The sequence below is a fragment of the Ovis aries genome, chromosome 13 (genome assembly GCF_016772045.2).
Source record: "Ovis aries strain OAR_USU_Benz2616 breed Rambouillet chromosome 13, ARS-UI_Ramb_v3.0, whole genome shotgun sequence".
NCBI classification, from domain to species: Eukaryota; Metazoa; Chordata; class Mammalia; order Artiodactyla; family Bovidae; genus Ovis; species Ovis aries.
Window position 1 is genome coordinate 2,204,116 of NC_056066.1, and position 20,808 is coordinate 2,224,923.

Below are 20,808 nucleotides of genomic sequence, written 5' to 3' on the forward strand. Positions count from 1 at the left end.
TTCCAGCCTGTGCTTCCTCCAGCCCAGCGTTTCTCATGATGTACTCTGCATATAAGTTAAATAAGCAGGGTGACAATATACAGCCTTGATGGACTGCTTTTCCATTTGGGACCAGTCTGTTGTTCCATGTCCGGTTCTAACTGTTGCTTCCTGATCTACATCCAGATTTCTCAGGAGGCAGGTCAGGTGGTCTGGTATTCCCCATGTCTTTCAGAATTTTCCAGTTTGTGATCCACACAGTCAAAAGCTTTGGCGTGACTTCTTACAGATAATACCTGAGGGCCTGCAGAATTGACAAATGCATGGAGAGCTGGAGATAGATCAGAATAAGAAGAGAGGACAGAAGTCTTGGACAAGCACGAGAATCCAGAATTAGCTTTATTTTCTGGTTGCTGGTAATCTGCCTCCTGCCTCTTATGTATCATAGGATCACATTAGAGCTGATTTTGTCAATCATTTCTTTTATTTTGCAGTTGAAAGACTGTAAGAAAGGGCTCAAAATCACTTTCCATGTACCATGTCTTTCTTCTTTAATGCTTGGACGGAAAAGGAATTATTTAGTTTTATGAGTAAGGCTTGCCAATTATTCCTTTATCTTTTTATATCTCTTTTGAATATTAGTTATGTCAACATCTCTCTCTCCCAGTGCTGCTCAGGTTGAAGCCCACTGATGTCTTTTCTCAATGAGTTATGGACATAATGAGAAAGATATATTCATTGTCTCTTCATTTACGTGGTCACAGTTTTGTGAGCTATTTTCCTCTCAGTATTATCTTTTATAAGGCTCTGAACATCATGGGGTGTATGCCCTTAGTACATTGCTTCCCCAAATCCCAACTGCAAACCTATGGTCTCTCCCCTCAGAGCTGTGATACATTCACCCCACAGTGCTTATGACTGAGTGGAAATCTTCTGCAGTCTTATTTCTGAGATGTCCTGGAAATGATCTTTCTCTTCTTTGTTTTTTCAAATAAAGATTATATTTTTGTGACTTGTAACATAAGTTTTGCCATTGTTTCCTTCCCTTTGGGTTATCCAGATTGCACTGTGCTTCCTTTCTGAAATGTGAACATCTTCAGGAGAGCAAAAGGTTATCTGGTGGAGCAGATATAAAGAGAAGTGAAGGTTCATATTGTTGTGGTGCCTATTTGCTACAAATGTAGAATAAGAGGATTATCACACATACATTTTAAGGACTTGGTTCTTCTGGCTGTTTTTTCTGAAAGAAGGATGATATTCTTCTAGTGAATAGTATGCCCTCTGATAAATTTTGATGAGGGTTACTTGGGAGCAGATTTCAAATGTTTATCATTCTTCTACCCTTGCAGAACTAAGATACTATTTTTTAAACTGATAGGCAAATTTATTTAAATGCATACCTTTACATACGAGAGTCATACTTCTTAAATTCAAGCACATCAGAATCAACTGACAAGATTGTTAAAATACAGCTTCTTAGGTTCCACCGCGGAAAGTCCGATTTGGTAGGTTGGGAGTGGGTCGCCAGAATGTGCATCCCTCTCCAGCTCCAGGGAAAGGGTGACGCCCCTGCTGCTCTTCAGAAACTGCACTGCAGGAGGCCCCAGGCTGGAGCCCACACACCTCTGTGCACAAACAGCCCTGAGAACACTTGGATTCCCTTTCTTCCTTTTCCTAACTTTGTTTCTTTCTTTAACTGAGGCTCTTCTTTCTCTTAAATTCATATGGATTTGCCCCCATGATCTCCATGAGTCCTGAATGCTTATCAGAGAGTCTGTCTTTAAACTGAAAGACTTAATCCTAATAAGAAAGAAAACTTGTGAGTATAGTGGCCAACCACGAACAGAACCACAGTGGGGTCCAAAAAGGCCCCTTTGTGCCACGTCCATCTTCCTCCATGGGAGTGTTTACAGAGACGGGAGAAGAAAAGTACCCAGAAAATGTACTGGTTACTTATTTGCTTGGTTTGAAAGCACTGCATTCTCCCGGAGGGGCGGTGCTTGTTGCTCCCTTGGGGCGGGCTCTGGAGTTGCATGCCAGCACCCACTTCCTGAACAAGATGCTTGGAGCATGCTTTCACCTGCCTGGCACCCCACGGTCCACTATACCATCTCTCTGCACCCCAGGACTTTTCTTCCTTATGAGCTCGAGGCCTGTTATTCATGTAACAGTTTCTGCTCTAGCACTTGCATGGATGTGAGCCATTATTTCTTAGATTCTAGCAGAAGCATGCTTCATTGGGATAAACTGGCAAAGAGCTATTGATTCCTTAGTAGTTAACACTCGTCACTCGGGGACGGTGGGAAGACCAGATCAGGCGAGGCCATGAGTGCTCTGGGATGACGTCACATGTTCTATTGGCCAAAGGCATTCATGCTGTGTGCCTCACTCTTCAAATGACCATTTCAAACAAATGGGCAAGGGAAATCCATATGAACTTTTAACAGCTGTTTCTTCAGTGCTTTTCCAGTAGTGCTTTTCAAAGTCTGTGCATATATTTGGGTAAAGAGTCATTGCTAGGGTCCTATCTGTTGACTGAGTTTTGCTCACATGTCTATCTGCCATTTTTTCATTCCAGTTCCCTCTCTTTCTTTATTTGATGGATGACCAGGGACTCAGTGTTTGGTCCTTAAATCTACCATGAACAATAAGGAAGTTTGATAGACCCACTACCTGTAGATACAGAAAGATAGATACACACACACACACACACAGACACACACGTATACACACACACACTATTGTAGCTAAGTCAATTAGTAAATTGGACTTTTTTCATCTTTGCTGTGAAGTTAGGATGACAGAACTGCAGAAATTTGCTCCTGGTGCCTCATATAATACCGGGTGCTGATTTGAAAATAATGACATTACCAGCCTCCCAAATGTCTTTAAATATTGATGCACTTTCTGCCCAGAGGATTTCCTCAGGGCAAACCAAGTTAGATTTCACAGTGAAATAGAATTTCTGAACACTGATATTTAAATACAGATATTCATGTTGTTTTGAGCTTGTAAATATCCTTGTGCAGATTTTCATCCTTATTACAATGGATTCATTTTCATAAATATTTACTCAAGGGAATGAAGTTCACAGTGCCCCCAAAATCTCTTATTCATGTAGAAAGATATAATGAAAATGAAATTATATTTGTCTACCTAACTTTAGAGGTTTGGAGGATTTTTTGTTATTGTTTTTGTTTTGACATTTACATGAGTATGATTTTTGCTTTTTTTATCTTTTTTTAAAAAGACTTTTATCTCACTTTATAAACACTTATGCCAGATATCTTCCCTGTGGTATGATGAGACCATACCATTTTCTCTGTTTATCAAATTTGAATGAAAAAAAAAGTATATTTTGTCTCTCCATCTTCAGTTCAGGGAAGGGAACCAACACGCTACTGCCAAATGTGGACCTTTTTGAAGTCTGTTTTAGGGAGAAAGACAGGAGAAAAGCAAAATCTCTTTGTAACTATAAACATGGTGTTATACATATGTCTTCTATTGAAATTACGTAGTTTATTGATGTGTAATAGCCCAAGGGTGAGGAAGGTCAACCTAAATGGAGTTATTTTCTCATCATAGCATCAACGAGATCCTCGACTGAATGAAATTTTATTCCCATTTTATGATGCTAAAAGGGCAATGCAGATCATTGAGATGTATGAGCCTGATGAAGATTTGAAGAAACAAGGTAAGAAAAGTGAAAAAAAAAAGAGAATTTTTCATTATTAAAAAAATTCAAGAGTGTATGCAATTTTTAAAATCCTTGCATTTTTAGTTAAATGTATTTTTAAATGCTTTGGAGCTCTCTAGAGACAAGGATTGATAACTGACTGAATTTTTTTTCCTAAATCAGTATAAATTTTGCCTTACACCAAAATTTATTTTTGCTGCCTGAAATAGAATGCTAAATTTATTATTAAACTATAGTAATATTTCCCCCAATGTACTTTCTTATATTAGATCCTTAATGTTGCATACTGCTTAAAATGTAAAAATGCCAGTTATAGTCTCTGTTTGCCATCTCTGGAAAAAATTGGCATTTCCTATAAAAATTGACACCTTCCTTTTGTCCCTTGAGTTTCAGCAAGCTAGCTAAATTTAATGATTTGAGGAGCCTTTTTAATCATCATTTGACCCCTGGTATGGAAGATAAATGCTATTGACATGAAATTAAATAGGAATCAACTTAACAAATTGTTGGGGTTTCTGACCCTTTACCTGTTTCAGTGAAACTCTGGAAACAGTGTGTTGTTCATTTCAAATATTTAGCAAAGGACATGTATGGGGAGGAAATTCAAGATTGGTTTTATAACCATGAGAAACACCTGCCAAAGCTGGGAGCCATGATGATAATACAGTATCACCAGAGAGGGCCAGGATATGCCTGGGCTAGAGCCTCTGGCCTTATGTCTCAATGGAGAGTGAAGAGAGATGCAGGCTAAGTTCTTTCTGTCCCATTTGCCCATGAGTATCATGGCCTCAGTCTCCTCCTGTTTAGAATAGAGGGTTGTTTGTTTTTTTGTTTTTTGTTTTTTTTTTTCGTATCTCAGTGAGCATGGACGAAAGGTTTATACATTCTCTGGACCTACATAGACCTGCATATACACATCCTGGCCCACCACACCATGTGGCCACACCCCTGATATTTTTCTAAGCCCAACAGAGTTTTCCCTTGTTTATAATCATACATTTATACTTTCCTGTTAGAGTCTCAAATATCTGTTTTCAGCCAGACTGCTTCATTACTTTCCTCTGAGTATCATAATCAACTCCACACAGCATGTGATGAAATTGAAGTGAGGAGTGGCTTTGCAGGAAAGTTAGCACCTTGCAGGGGTGGGAGGTGATGTGATTTTTGTTGCTTATCCTGTTGCTGTGTGACCTTGAACCTCTATTCACAGACCTCAGTTTCCCTGCTTAAAAGATGGTGGGGTTCATACCATCATTCCACTGGTATTTCTCTTCCCTGCTTTCAATCCTTAAAGTTTATAGAGGACTGACTGAGTGCCAAGCACTGTTGTAGATGCTGGAGATTCAAAATGAAAAAAGGTGGTTGCAGGCTATTGAAGGAGAAAGACTAATGACTCAGTAGTACCTTGGCAGTGTGATAAACATTATGGGAGAGATGTGTCTTTGATTAACACAATGTCCTGAAAGTCTGTGACATTACCACTGACCCGTCTAAAATGTATAGCTTCACCATTTCACAAATGGCAGAAATGTTAAAGTCTGTCATGAGCAAGTATGGGTGAGAATATTGTGCCAAGGCATTGTAAACTCTCTGGGTATGTGAATTGACACAGACAGCCACCTGGTGAATAATTTGTCCGTAATCAAGTGGAAAATAGGCCTCTCCTGCAGCCCAGCCTCTTCGCTTCCAGCTCTGGGTCTGGTGTCAGAGGGCCCTGCTCAGGCCTCAGATCTCTGCCCCTTCTGCCCACACTCCTTGGATGAACTCATCTAAACCCAATGTCTTTAAGTGTCTTCTGTACACATGCGGCTTTCAGATTAAACTTTCCATTCCTAATCTCTCTCTTAAACCACAGATCTGTATAATAGACCTCTCCATTTGGATGGTGAGTGGGTATTTCAGATATATGTATGTTTACAATATGCTTTCATTCCCCTCATCCACAGACTGTCCCTTTCCCAACCTAGAAAATGGTACCATGGCTCTCCCACCTTTTCATGCCGAAAGTCTTGGAGTCATCTTTGACTTGTTTTGCTCTTTCACATCACTTCTAATCCATCTGCAAAACCTGTAAGATCCATCCTGAAAATAAATCCTGAATAAATCACTCATTGTCTCCACCCTTACCAGATTATCTGAGCCTACATCAACTCTTCCTGGATGATGCCAGCTCACTCCTAACTAGTCTTCTGCTTTTTTCAGTGCCCTGCAATTTATGCGCCACACAGCAGCCTGAATAAACCTTTTAAAATCATTTCTAATCACGTTCTTCCGCTGTTCCAAATCCTCCGATGGCTTCCCAACACACTTAGTACTTAATGAAGACTGAAGTCGAACTGATGTAGTCTTTAGATTCCTCTCCAGCCACCTTTCCGGCTACTTCCCCCTTCATCACGTGGTCTCTGCACTTGCCGATCCTTCTGCTGTGAATGGGGCACCCCCTGGGCGTGCATGTGATTGCTCCCCTGCATGAAGGTGACCTCATCAGAAGGGCTCTTGCGGGCCGCACATCGAACACAGCATCCTGGTCATTCTTTATCACTTTCATTTCCTGCTTTCTATTTCCTGCTAGCACTTTCATAACATCATATTTATTTGCTAATTTATTTGTTCTCTCACCCACAATATATGAGTTTCATGAAAGCAGGCCTTGTCTGTTTCTTCTGTCCCGCGTCTATCACAGTGCCTGGAAAAGTGTCAATGTATATGCCCAAGGAGATAGACACACAGACTTTTGTTGCAGTACTTTTAGTTATAAACAGAAATGACCTAAATATCCGTCGACAGAATGATGGACCGTGGACTTATTCACATATGGACCTTATACTCTAGCCACTGCCTACCACTACTGTACATCACTCAGTGAAAAGTAAATGACCAAGAGCCACTGGTATCAACTAGATAAATCATAAGATACTATAAGGATATTTTATATAAACTTATAAACAGTCAAAAATATCTAGTGTTTGGATAAGTGCTTGTATATAAGTAAAGTTACAAACCATTTGGGGAATGTAAATATGAATAAAAAGATGGAATTGGATGGACTTGAGGTGGGGCGTGCAGGGTGCTTCACGGGCACCTGTAATTATGTATTCTTTTAAAGAAATGTTAAGTAGATAAAGGAAAAGATAAAATCAGACAAGGCTGAGGTGTAGGTCCATAGCTGTATCATCTGTACTCTTTTGTACACTTGAAATCACCTTGTAACTTTCAAATGCTTAAGTAAAAGCAAGAAACTTGAGGCTGTTGGTGGTTGACTGGGTAAGAGAAGATGCAGAAATATTGATGTCTCTCCTGCATTTAACACACTGGCCCTGCCCCTCGTCACACAGATATGACTGCGATGAACGCTGTCTCTAGGGGTCATATTTCAATGACCATGGAGTATTCATCTCACAAGTCCTACACCCCATTTTTTTTTTAGATGAAATAGGGAAATGGAATTATTTGAATGCAGAGAGGCCGCTGCTCCGTCCTCTACTTTGGGTTCTGGTGCTGCACGTCTGAACTTAGGGAACTGAATGTTTTGCCATCATGGATGTGAAAGCAGGTGCCACCTATTTGTGGAAGGCATTATGTTACTTGTGCAACTTGGGTACTTTGTTCAAGTTCCGAAAGGTGAAGTTTCTTGGGAAAGACACTGTGAAGTAGTATTTACTCCTGTTTAAGCTGTTGCAGATGTCATAAATAAAACCTGCGTATCTTCAAAACCGTAAATCTGCTATGATACTCTTTCCCCCCTCCCCAGGCCTCATATCAAGTGATGGGTTTTGCAGATACCTGATGTCAGATGAAAATGCCCCCGTCTTCCTAGATCGTCTAGAGCTGTACCAAGAAATGGACCACCCTCTGGCTCACTACTTCATCAGCTCTTCCCACAACACCTATCTCACTGGCAGACAGTTTGGTGGGAAATCTTCAGTAGAAATGTACAGACAGGTCCTCCTGGCTGGTTGCAGGTTAGTAACTCAAGACATTGTTCTTTGTATTTGATGCCCTTTAGTTGAATTTACTCTTCTCTGAAAAATTAGAAGTAGCATTCAGAGTGAAAAGGACATTTATCTTTCCCTTAAATGGATTATGATGGTCATTTAACCTTGAGGAAGGGAGAACGATATCTGTTCTGGGAAGATCTAGACTCCTCCTGTGGGTCAAAAGATTTTTTTCTACTGTAAATTTAAAATATTCCCCCCAAATTACAAAAAAAAAGAAAAACCAGCTTGCTTTAAGAAGTCATGCAGAGTTTTCTCTGGGGCCTCGGCACTTCAAGTATAGCTGTGTTGTTGCTGTTTAGTCACTAAGTCGTGTCCTACTCTTGCCAGCCCATGGGCTGTGGCCACACCAAGCTCCTCTGACCGTGGGGTTTCCCAGGCAGAGATACTAGAGTGGGCCGCCATTTCCTTCTGCAGGGGATCTTCCCGACCCAGGATCGAACCCCCGTCTCCTGCATTGCAACACGATTCTTTACCACTGATCCACCAGGGAAGCCCAAGTATAGCTTTCCTTAATGTTAAATATTCTAAAATTTTATTCTCTGACAATAAATATTATTTCAAATGGTTTTTATTTTATAGAAATTGCAAAATATTTGAGGTTTAAAATATGGTGAAAATGCTGAAAGTGAAAATTAAGAAATGTAGTTATATTGTGATATTTTTCTGTATTGTCAATGACCAATGCATAATTTTTTAACTCACTATTTTTGTACATATAGAAATACTTTAAAAGACTTTAAGTGCATCGCTACATCTGTCTCAGACTACTTGAATATGAGTCACTGAAACAATTAGAATATTTTCATTTATGGCTAAAGTAGCATCATCCCAATGATAAAATGTTTACAGTATTCTTTAACATCCTCTGAAACATAATCCATATCAAAATTTTCCTGGTTGTTCCTAAATCATGCTTTATCACAGCTTTGTCACAGCTAAGGTTTCATCCAGAACCACACTGCTTGCCCTATCTCTTGCCTCTCAATCTAAATAGTCCCTTTTTGATGACACCAATCTGATGCTATTTTAAGCTGTATCCTCCAGAAAATAATCACATTACTTCACTCATTCAATTTTCTACTTCTATAGAAAGTAACTTATTTTGATTTCTTTTCATTTGTATACACACTGTTTTATTGTAAAGGTTCAATACTGTAAAATCACTGTATTCCTAGATGTGTTGAACTTGACTGTTGGGATGGAAAAGGTGAGGACCAAGAACCGATAATAACTCATGGAAAAGCGATGTGCACAGATATCCTTTTCAAGGTGAGTGTGTTTGTTTGCTTGACTTTGGCTTTGGTGCTTGTTTTCTTTTTTATTGGAGTATAGTTGATTACCGTGCTGTTTTAGTTTCTGGTGTACAGCACAGTGACTCAGGTGTGTGTGTGTGTGTGTGTGTGTGTGTGTGTGTGTGTGTGTTCTTTTCCATTCATATTCTTTTCTATGTTAGTTTGTTACAAGATCCTGAGTATAGTTCCCGGTGCCATACAGTAGGACCTTGCTGTTTAGTTTATGTGTAGTAGTTCATATCTGCTAATCCTCCATTCATCCTTCCCCCACCCCTTTTCTCCTGTGGTAGCCATAGGTTTGTTTTCTGTGTCTGTGAGTCTGTTTCTGTTTTATAAATAAGTTCATTTGCATCATATTTTAGATCCTGTATATAAGTAGCATCATATGGTATTTGTCTTTCTCTTTCAGACTCTTCAGTTAGTATGATAATCTCTAGGTCCATCCATTTTGCTATAAATGGTGTGATTTCACTCTTTTTTATGACTGAGTAGTATTCCACGGAGAAGGCAATGGCACCCCACTCCAGTACTCTTGCCTGGAAAATCCCATGGATGGAGGAGCTTGGTGGGCTACAATCCATGGGGTTACACAGAGTTGGACACCACTGAGCAACTTCACTTTCACTTTTCACTTTCATGCGTTGGAGAAGGAAATGGCAACCCACTCCAGTGTTCTTGCCTGGAGAATCGCAGGGAGGGGGGAGCCTGGTGGGCTGCCGTCTCTGGGGTCGCACAGAGTCGGACACGACTGAAGCGACTTAGCAGCAGCAGTACCCTAATTTTGGAGAAGTAAACAATAACTTTGAAAAAAGTGTAGTTAACTATGAACGGTGCCTACATCTAACCACAGGGGCCTCAGTGTGGAGTGGTGAATGGGTTCTTCAGGTTTGAATTGCCAGAAGTGACTTTCTGAAAAGCTCAAATTATTGGTCTCCAATTGATTTCAGGTGCTTTAATTTTTTTCTCTCCTTTCTCATCAACACTCCTTATCTTTAAAGGATGTTATTCAAGCCATCAAGGAAACTGCCTTTGTCACGTCGGAATACCCTGTGATTCTCTCCTTTGAAAATCACTGCAGGTATAGTGATTCCTCCTACCCTGCCTCTCCGTGTTGTTTGCTAATCCCCATTTCCCATCCCTGCCCTGCATCTTTTTGAATAACTGAACACTTTCTTTTGTGAAGTGGTAACTACCTATAGTCTTATGGGGAAAAAAAGAAGGAACTCAAACCACTATTTCCCAACACCTCCAAAAGAGGAAAAAAAAAAGTCCTCTTAATATGTTTTAGAAATGCTTCCTCTAAACCAAAGGACAGAGGGCAGGATACCTTGATCAAATTTCCATGGAGTTGGAAGATTTCACAGTATATTTGTAGTCAGATGTGATGGACTTGAAAGACACTTTTTTTCTGCTTATCAGCTCTCAGTTCAGCAGTGGAATCTACTTTTTAACCTACACCAATTAGCTCATTAGCATCAAAGGGACAATCATTTTGCTGAGTGGGAGTTTTTAATCGCTAGGAATAGATGTTTCTTGTTCTTATCCTGGACAGTTAATGGATGTTTGAATTTACAAATGTCGGTTCTTTCCCTCCAGCAAATATCAACAGTACAAGATGTCCAAATATTGTGAAGATCTATTTGGAGATCTCCTGTTGAAACAAGCACTTGAATCACATCCAGTATGTATTTTTAGCAAACCATATTTCTAACATGAATGAATTTGTTTTGAAATTCATTTCTGAAGGGTCAAGTAGTTCTGGAGGACTGATGTTAAAGAGCTTCATATTTATTTAAATTCGCTGGTATGGAAAGCTTCCACCGTGCTTCAGAAAGGTGTGTAGAGAGAGATATAATGTAAACATCTGGGTCAGTTTAATTGAGAAGATTATGGGATCTTTATGGTTTCTGAAACCTCTGTCTTAAATTTTCATAAAGTGCACAGTGGCCTGGGTCTAGAGTTGGTGATCATTCTCAAATTCAGTGACAGGTTAGAATCACCTGAGGAACCATGAACTGTACCTCTGCCATAGCCCCATTCAGAGATTCTGAAATTGATTCAAGTCAGCAGATTATGCATGGTGTTTTTTAAATGCTCTCCAGGTAAATCAAATGTGCACCCAGGGGTCAGCATTCATGGGAGCCTGTTGCTATGGAAAGTTCCCTGGATCAAGTCACAGGAGCCTGAAGTTCAAGCTCCCAAGTCCAAATCAAACTCTTGGGCAGTATTATATGCCCATTTTCGAGCTTCATTTGTTAAACCTGCTAATTCCTTCATCAGGCAAAGAACTTGTATCCTGTGCCCCATAGATAGGTTTTGCAGGGTCTGTGAGCTCATTCTAATTACATGCAACTTGTTTTCTGTATACAGTCATCTGAGAGAGTTCATCAGATTTTTACAAAGATCCACACCACCCAAGTGGTTAAGGGTCACTGTCACAAGATGTTGGGAGTAGCAAGAAACGCCTGGAGTGAAAGTACGAAACACTCAGCAGTAATGAAGTGTTTTTCCCACTATTGACCCAAACACGGTAACAATAGGCAGCAATCGAACATCACCATGACTGACATCTGTGCTCCCTGGGAACACATCAGGTGGTTTAACAGTGAGTTTTATAGAAGTGCACCTGTGGGAACTGAAAACTACAGAAGGATGTTTACCACCTGCCGGAGCTATGGCTGCCGGCGCCCTGTCCACAGCCTGCGGCGCTTCCCATTTCCCTGCTTAGCGGCCTGACGTCCACCTGTCGCCCCTGCCGCTGCTGGCTCAGGGGCTGCTCTGGTCCCTGGAGCTCTGCCCACATGGGATCGTCAAGCCAGAGCGCCAGAGAGTCACCACCTCTACCCTGTGCTTCACACTCCTCAGGAGGTTCGACTGAGCACCTGGTCCCCACTGCCCCCCGGGTTCCACAGGGGGATCCCGCTCACACACACAGGGCTCGAGAACGCTCCCCTGATGGGCTGACTGGCTTCTGTTCTCACCCTTCTCCTCCTCTGTTGGGATTCCCTGGAGCTGCCTCCCAAATAAATGACTGGTGCTTTCATCTTTGTCTCAGACTGATTCTAAGGGAACCTAAACTAAGAAACAGCCCAATTTATTTTAGTTTTTACCTTGGTCCTTTGTGTATTTTATTTCCTTTGTTAGACTAAAGTGCTTGCTTTTACAGAAAGGTTTCTGCATTTTTTGTGAAGTGATGTGCACATACATGAAAGGTTATGGGAAGTCTGTAATATAAACGAGACTAAGATCTGAACTTCAGAACTTTCAGTCCTGGGAGCAGACCGCAGGATTCAAATGTAAAACCATAACTGAAAAAGAAGATGGACTATTATGTGTTGAATATTTATTGCCAATATCCAAGTGTAAGAGGGATCACTGGGAGTGAAGCGGTTACAGCAGGCTTCCGAAAGGAAGCAGAATTTCAGCCAAGGGTTTCATTAGAGACAGAGTGGACGCTGGATGGCACAGTGCCTTGCACGTATAAATAGTATAAAAATTAGTTTGGAAAATGAGTGGACATGTGGAAGGGTAGGTAGTTCTATAGAAGAGTGGTAGGGGGATGGAGAGCGGATGGGGATGGGTGAGGCGCAGTTCCGTGGATCAGTTGTTGTTGCTTAGTTGCTAAGTCATGTTTGACTCTCTGTGACCCCATGGGCAGCAGCACACCAGGCTCCTCTGTCCTTCACTTTCTCCCGGAATTTGCTCATGTCCATTGGAATCAATGACGCCATCCAAGCATCTCATGCTCTGTTGCCCCCTTTTCCTCATTCCCTCAGTCTTTCCCAACATTAGGGTCTTTCCCAGTGAGTCAGCTCTTTGTATCACCTGGCCAAAGTGTTGGAGCTTCAGCTTCAGCGTCAGTCCTTCCAGCAAATATTCAGGGTTGATTTCCTTTAGGATGGACTGGTTTGATTTCCTTTCAGTCCAAGGGACTCTCAAGAGTTCTCCAGCCCCACAATTTGAAAGTATTAATTCTTCCTTAGTCAACTTTCTTTTTGGTCCAACTCTCACATCCATACATGACTGGAAAAGCCATAGCTTTGACTCTGCGGACCTTTGTCAGCCAAGTGATGTCTTTGCTTTCCAATATGCTGTCTAGGTTTGTCATAGCTTTCCTTCCAAGGAGTAAGTGTCTTTTAATTTCATGGCTTCAGTCGGCATCTGCAGTGACTTTGGAGCCCAAGAAAATAAAAACTACCACCATTTCCACTTTTTCCCTGTCTATTTGCCATGAAGTGATGGGTATGGATGCCATGATCTTAGTTATTTGAAAGTTAAGTTTTAGGCCAGCTTTTTCACTCTCTTCTTTCAGCTTCATCAAGAGGCTCTTTAGTTCCTCTTTGCTTTCCACCATAAGGTTATTGATATTTTCCCCAGCAATCTTGATTCCAGCTTGTGATCAGAGGTCAGCAAATAAAGGAACATCTCCTTTGAAGATATCAATCCAAGCAAATGAAACCACAGTAGATGTCATTTTTCAATCATTAGGACCTTCTTGGTTCTCTTATTGAACCCACAAAGCCACAGTCCTGATCTTTGAGGGTAGATCACTCTACTGAGCAAACCAACTTGTGGTACAGCCCAACACTACACTTAGCAACACCAGCCAGCCCCATGACCCCTTGTACTTACCAGATACTTAAAGAGGGTCACGGCCTGGGGTCGAGCTGGATCCCGTTCCCTGAGACCACTGCCGGTTGGAGCCCACTCCCTGGGGAGAGCAGAGAAGCTCTGCAAACCTTGAGAGTCCTTTCTGGTGCCGAGTTTGCAGCTTTAGCTTAAGGCAAAGCATGGGCTAGTTTGGGGTGAACAGTGAAAGTATAAAGCTGTGCTGACTGCCATCTACTGGATGATGGTTGTGTAACTCACAGGCCTTCTGCTCATCTTGGTCTGGAACAGAGAATGAAGAAGTGAAACTGTCATCAATCAGCCTTTTCTGTTTTTCTCTAGCTGGAACCAGGCAGACCCTTGCCATCCCCGAATGACCTCAAAAGAAAAATACTCATCAAAAACAAACGACTGAAACCTGAGGTTGAGAAAAGTAAGTCAAATACACTCATCAATGACAGAAGGCATCCGCACGTTGCACCTTTAGACAGTTCAGCAGTCTGCAATGAAACGCACATTAAAGCCACTGACTGGGGAGGAGGAGGGTCCAATGGTCTGTGTATTGTTCCGAACAAGGTCGCCGCATTTCCACTCGAGTTTAGTTTCTACATCAACCCATTCTTGCAGTGGGAAAGCCTACTCCTGTATTTATAGGTCAGCATGTGGAGGAATCCTCAAGAAAGATGAGGAAAAGGCAAAAACAAGCATTTTAGAATTTATCAAGATAAAGGAGCTAGCACTTTATCAATTCATACACTTTAAAGTCCTCTTTAAAAGTTACCCTTTGCAGTTTCCCCTGTGATGCATACATAAACAGGGTTGTAGGTAATATGAGAATGTGGATGTGAATGAGACAGACAGGCAGACAGAGGTGATTTTATCTATAGACATTGCCCCCTCTGTTTTCCGAAAACATTTTCTCTGCTAGTGTGTTCTTCCAACAAATCTCTTAGTTCAGTGAAGGAATAACATCAAAAATTGGTATGATTGCATTGTGGCTTTTCCCTGGATATTCTAAACTAAAATTTTGAAATTATATTAACTCCACTTCATTTTTATTGCAATATCAATAATGCCTTAGGAAAATGAAAACAAGAAAGAAAAATATAAAATTTAAAAACTACTAAATTATATATTTTACACATATATACATGTACTATAGACACATATATACAAATGTACTTTTTGGCATATGCACACATTTTTAACAAAGTTGGGATCATATTAAATATACTAACTGTTGGTCAGTTTTAATTCAACCAATTAAGTATTCTTTTATCCAGTAAGATATAAATCTGTATACTAATTTTAATTCTAATGTAGAAAACTTTTTAAAAATTCTAGTATATGAAATACTATATAGCATTTATTATGTGGAATATAGTGTAATTTAACCAGTCCCTAGTTGATAGATTTTCATTGCTATGAAAACAATGGAGAATATGCTTGGATGTTAATTTTATACATTCATGCAGCCTTCTCCTTGTAATCACTTGGTACAGTTAGAGTTGATTGGCCAAAGCATGCGTACATTTTTTACATGATGTATCTTATTGTGCTGTCTTTCGGAAAAGTTGTGTCAGTTTATACATCCACTATAATATATGAAGAACACCTGTTTCCCAGCAATATTTTTAATGCTGGCTATTGGGCATCTTTTATATGTGTTCACAACTAATAAAAGAAAAATAATACTTTAATTTTTTAATTGTATATCTTTGATGACTAGTTTCTTTTTATTATTTATGATCTGCCCTCCTATATTTCCCCAATGTGTCTGTCTCATTGACTTCTGAGGGTTTTTTATACATTAGGATAATAACTGGATTGTGTCAATTGCAAATCTTTTTTTCCTGAAGTTGTCCAGTTTCTCTTATGTCACTTAACCGTAATTGCCATGAACCATGGTCTATGCCATATGCTACAAATTCTGGGTTTTGTATCAAGCCTCAGATCCTTCTGAGGGACTGAGCTGTGACTTTGCAGCCTGGTGACCAGGACATGGGGCATTTCCCCTATGTTCCAACTATGTTCCAACCATGGCATAGTTTCACATGCCTTCAGGAGTCAAGGCCACCAGGACTGGAAAGACTGTGGCCACGGCCGAGCCTTGGGAGCCTGGACAATAGGATTCTCTTCCCTTTTCATCCTTCTTTATGTCCATCTTTAAGCTGGTTTTATAAGTGACCTAACCCTTGTCTCCATCTCCTTGTTTATTTTACTAACAGAACAGCTTGAAGCTTTGAAAAGCGTGATGGAAGCAGGAGAATCCGCTGCCCCAGTGAACATCCTAGAGGATGACAATGAAGAGGAAATAGAAAGTGGTGAGTTGTTCTTTTTTTTTTTTTTAATTTACACTTCACAAGCATACTTTTTTAAAATAAGTATGGGTCTCATGGACCCTTTTATATCATGTGACATTTTAATTTCTTGTAGGTACCTGCACCATCCTTAATCTTCTGGTATTTAGGAGTACTTTTCCAAATAGTATGGCTTAGAATTTCCCTACACACTAGATTTTAGTAGCTTAGTCATCTCATTTTCTGGAGTGCCTTCAGCTGTTCAGCAGAAACTCACAGAGAATCCTTGAAGCACTTGCTATCAAAGACAGGGCTTAGAATAAAAAGAAAATTTTTGTAGTCCCTTCCTATCAGCAAAACATGAACATCAGTGTTGTTACTCATGACAGCCGTTCAGGCCAGTTAAAAGGGAAGGAACATGGGTCGGGACCCTCAGTAAATGCTTTGTTTGTGTGCACATATAGTGAATTAGAAACTCAAAGCCAGAATCAAACTTTCAAGTTCAAATTCCTTCAAATAACCATCTCACTACAATTAGCTATATTCTAGTAGAGAGAATAATTTTTGCAAAGGCAGCTTTGCTCAAAATATTTCAGTATTTGCTATTACCTTCTATTTTACTTTGGCCATATAGCCACAACCGTAACCTTTGGTCTTAAATACGTCATTTGAAAGACTGTGAATGTTGTTAGAAAATTATCTGTTATGTAGCATGAGGATTGGTTAACACATGACATGAAAATTTATTAACAGAATAGCTTGTTGTATGCACTGTGTGTCTGTTAGTTAGAGCCTTGAGTTTAAGTAGTGCTTTGGGGCTAAATAATTTAGAAATGCTTGTAGAAACTCTATTTTTTATATAAGCATCTGAAATAGAAGAGTAGATTTTAAGAAAGTGTGACATTATAGATAAAAACCTAAAAGCTGTGAGAACCAACTAATCATACTCACGGCCCCTAAAACAGATTCCTGACTATGGAAGACACTTTATAAGTGATTTATGTTGCATGTCCAAACCATGGGAACGTGACTTACTTTCCTATGTTTTATACAAACAGCAGGGAGGCTGCAGGTAGCTGACAGTATTTAATCAATGCCCGTTATGGTCATCTATTGCTCTGCAGCAAACCACCCCAAAACACTTGACTGCTGTCTCTCCTGGTGGGTCACCTGGGCTCAGGCTGGGGGCTTTCCCTTTGGTTTCTCACGTGGTTGCCGGCAGACAACATCAAGAGTCGTCTGAAGGTCCCCTGAGCCAGCGCCTGATGGCTCGCTCGGAGCTGGTGGTTGACACTGGCTGGCTGTGACAGCTCGGTTGGCTCTGTTGACACAGACATCCCATGTGGCCTTTCTCTGTGGCATGGTCTTCTCGTAGCATGGTGGCCAACCTCCTTGATGAAATGTCCTGAGAGCTAGTGTGCCAAAGGGCAGAAAACAGAAGCATCTAAACAGTTTAAAAGCTATGCTTGGGAATGGCATATCATTGCTTCCCCTGTATTTTATTCATTAGCGCAGTCTTAGTTCAGGCCCACCCACATTCTGGTGGGTAGGTGAGCAACTAGATCACATTGCAGAAGAGTCAGAGGGAAACTGATATTATTGCAGCTGTCTTTGGAAAATGCAGTCTGCCACATTGCCTATTATTTTATTTCACACTTTTTGCAAATCATAAACCTCAACAAGATTTAAAAATAAAATCTTAAAAGGAATATATTTAAACAGATCAATAAAAAATGATACAAATGAACTTATTTACAAAACAAAATCAAAACACAGATCTTGAAATCAAACTTATGGTTACCAAAGGGGAAATGTCAGGGGAAGGGATAAATTAGGAGATTAGGATCAACATAAACACACAACTCAGTTGTGTCTGACTCTTGCGATCCCATGGACTGCAGCCTACCAAGCTTCCCAGTCCATCACCAGCTCCTGGAGCTTGCTCAAACTCATGTCCATTGAGTCAGTCATGCCATCCAACCACCTCATCCTCTGTCGTCCCTTCTCCTCCCGCCTTTAATCTTTCCCAGCATCAGGGTCTTTTCCAATGACTCAGTTCTTCACATCAGGTGGCCAAAGTAGGAGTTTCCACTTCAGCATCAGTCCTTCCAATGAATATTCAGGACGGATTTCCCTTAGGATCTCCTTGCAGTCCAAGGGACTCTAAAGAGTCTTCTGCAACACCACACCTCAAGAGCATCAATTCTTCAGTGCTCAGCTTTCTTTATAGTCCAACTCTCACATCCATATTGACTACTGGAGAAACCATAGTTTGACTAGATGGATCTTTGTCGGCAAAGTAATGTCTCTGCTTTTTAATATGCTGTCTAGGTTGGTCATAACTTTTCTTCTAAGGAACAAGCATCTTTTAATTTCATGGCTACAGTCAGCATCTGCAGTGATTTTGGAGCCCCCAGAAATAAAAGTCTGTCACTGTTTCCACTGTTTCTCCATCTATTTGCCATGGAATGAAGGCACTGGATGGCATGATCTTAGTTTTCTGAAAGTTTAGTTTTAAGCCGTCTTTTCCACTCTCCTCTTTCACTTTCGAGCGGCTCTTTAGCTTCTCTTCACTTTCTGTCACAAGGGTGATGTCATCTGCGTATCCGAGGCTGTTGATAATTCTCCCAGCAATCTTGATTCCAACTTGTGTTTCATCTGCCCTGGCATTTTGCATGATGTACTCTGCATATAAGTTAAATAAGCAGGGTGACCATGTACAGCCTTGATATACTCCTTTCCCAATTTGGAAACCAGTAGTCTGAAACCAGTCTGTTGTTCCATGTCCAGTTCTAACTGTTGCTTCTTTACCTGCATAAAGTTTTCTCAGGAGGCAGGTAAGGTGGTCTGGTATTCCCATCTCTTTAAGAATTTTCCAGTTTGTTGTGATCTACACAGTCAGAGAATTTGGCGTACTCAAAAAACCAGTTTTTCTGGAACTCTCTTGCTTTTCCTATGAGCCAATGATATTGGCAATTTGATCTCTGGTTCCCCTGCCTTTTCTAAATCCAGCTTGAACATCTTGAAGTTCATGGTTCATGTACTATTGAAGCCTGATGATGGTGGTAGTTTATTTGCTAAGTCGTGTCCAACTCTTGCAACCCCATGGACAGTAGCCTGCCAGTCTCCTCTGTCCTTGGGATTCTCTAGGCAAGAATACTAGAGTTGGTCTCCATGTCCTTCTCCAGGGGATTTCCCTGACCCACAAATCAAACATGGGTCTTCTGCATAGCAGGCACATTCTTTACCTACTGAGGGAAGTTGAAGCCTGGCTTGGAGAATTTTGAGCATTACTTTGCTAGTGTGTGAGATGAGTGCAATCATGCAGTAGTTTAAACATTCTTTGGCATTGCCTTTCTTTGGGATTGGAGTGAAAACTGACATTTTCAGTCCTGTGGCCACTGCTGTGTTTTCCAAATTTGCTGGCGTACTGAGTACAACATTTTCACAGCATCATCTTTTAGGATCTGAAATAGCTCAACTGGAATTCCATCACCTCCACTAGCTTTGTTCATAGTGATGCTTTCTAAAGCCCACTTGACTTCACATTCTAATATGTCTGGCTCTAGGTGAGTGATCACACCATCATGGTTATCTGGGTCATGAAGATCTTTTTGTATAGCTCTTCTGTGTATTCTTGCCACCTCTTCTTAATAGAGGTGCTTCTGCTTCTGCTTCTGTTAGGTCCATACCATTTCTGTCCTTTATTGTGCCCATCTTTGCTTGAAATGTTCCCTTGGTATCTCTAATTTTCTTGAAGAGATCTCTAGTCTCTCCCATTCTATTGTTTTTCTCTATTTCTTTGCATTGATCACTGAGGAATGCTTTCTTATCTCTCCTTGCTATTCTTTGGAACTCTGCATTCAAACGAGAATATCTTTCCTTTTTTCCTTTGCCTTTAGCTTCTCTTCTTTTCTCAGGTATTTTTAAGTCCTGCTCAGACAAGCATTTTGCATTTCCTTTTCTTGGGAATGATTTTGATCACTGCCTCCTATACAATGTCACAAACCTCTGTCCATAGTTCTTCAAGCACTCTATCAGATCTAATCCCTTTAATCTTTTTGTCACTTCTACTGTAATCTAAGGGATTTGATTTAGGTCATACCTGAATGGTCTAGTGGTTTTCCCTACTTTCTTCAATTTAAGTCTGAATTTGTCAATAGGGAGTTCATGATCTGAGCCACAGTCAGCTCTTGGTATTGTTCTTGCTGACTGTACACAGCTTCTCCATCTTTGGCTGCAAAGAATATAATCAATCTGATTTCGGTGTTGACCGTCTGATAATGTCCTTGGTTCAGTCTTCTCTTGTGTTGTTGGAAGAGGGTGTTTGCTACGACCAGCACATTCTCTTGGCAAAACTCTGTTAGCCTTTGCCCTGCTTCTTTCTGTACTGCAAGGCCAAATTTGCCTGTTACTCTAGGTATCTCTTGACTTCATACTTTTATATTCCAGTCCCCTATAATGAAAAGGACATCTTTTTGGGGTGTTAGTTCTAGAATGTCTTGTAGGTCTTCATTGAACCATTCAGTTCAACTTCTTCAGCATTAGTGATCGGGCCATAGGCTTGGATTACCGTGATATTGAATGGCTTGACTTGGAAACAAACAGGGATCACCCTATCATTTTTGAGGTTGCGTCCTAGTACTGGCATTTTGGACTCTTTTGTTGACTATGAGGGCTACTCCATTTCTTGTAAGGGATTCTTGCCCACAGCAATAGATATAATGGTCATCTGAATTAAATTCGCCCATTCCAGTCCATTTTAGTTCACTGATTCGTAAATGAATGTCATTCACTCTTGACATCTCCTGTTTCACCACTCCCCATTTGCCTTGATCCGTGAACCAAAGATTCCAGGTTCCTATGCAATATTGCTCTTAACAGCATTGGACTTTCCTTCCATCACCAGTCACACCAACAGCTGTGCGTTGTTT

At 40.7% G+C, this 20,808-nt stretch overlaps 1 protein-coding gene across 44 annotated transcripts in view; it reads left to right on the top strand.

Annotated features, from left to right (window-relative positions):
- PLCB4 (phospholipase C beta 4) overlaps nt 1-20,808 on the top strand; it is a 474,866-nt gene that overhangs the window by 355,630 nt on the left and 98,428 nt on the right. For all 44 annotated transcript variants that reach the window (XM_060397119.1, XM_060397124.1, XM_060397137.1 and 41 more), the window contains 7 exons: nt 3,565-3,673; nt 7,428-7,638; nt 8,850-8,943; nt 9,965-10,044; nt 10,563-10,647; nt 13,917-14,007; nt 15,803-15,898. In XM_060397119.1, the coding sequence (XP_060253102.1) occupies nt 3,565-3,673; nt 7,428-7,638; nt 8,850-8,943; nt 9,965-10,044; nt 10,563-10,647; nt 13,917-14,007; nt 15,803-15,898 (766 nt within the window). The remainder of the gene's footprint in view (nt 1-3,564; nt 3,674-7,427; nt 7,639-8,849; nt 8,944-9,964; nt 10,045-10,562; nt 10,648-13,916; nt 14,008-15,802; nt 15,899-20,808) is intronic.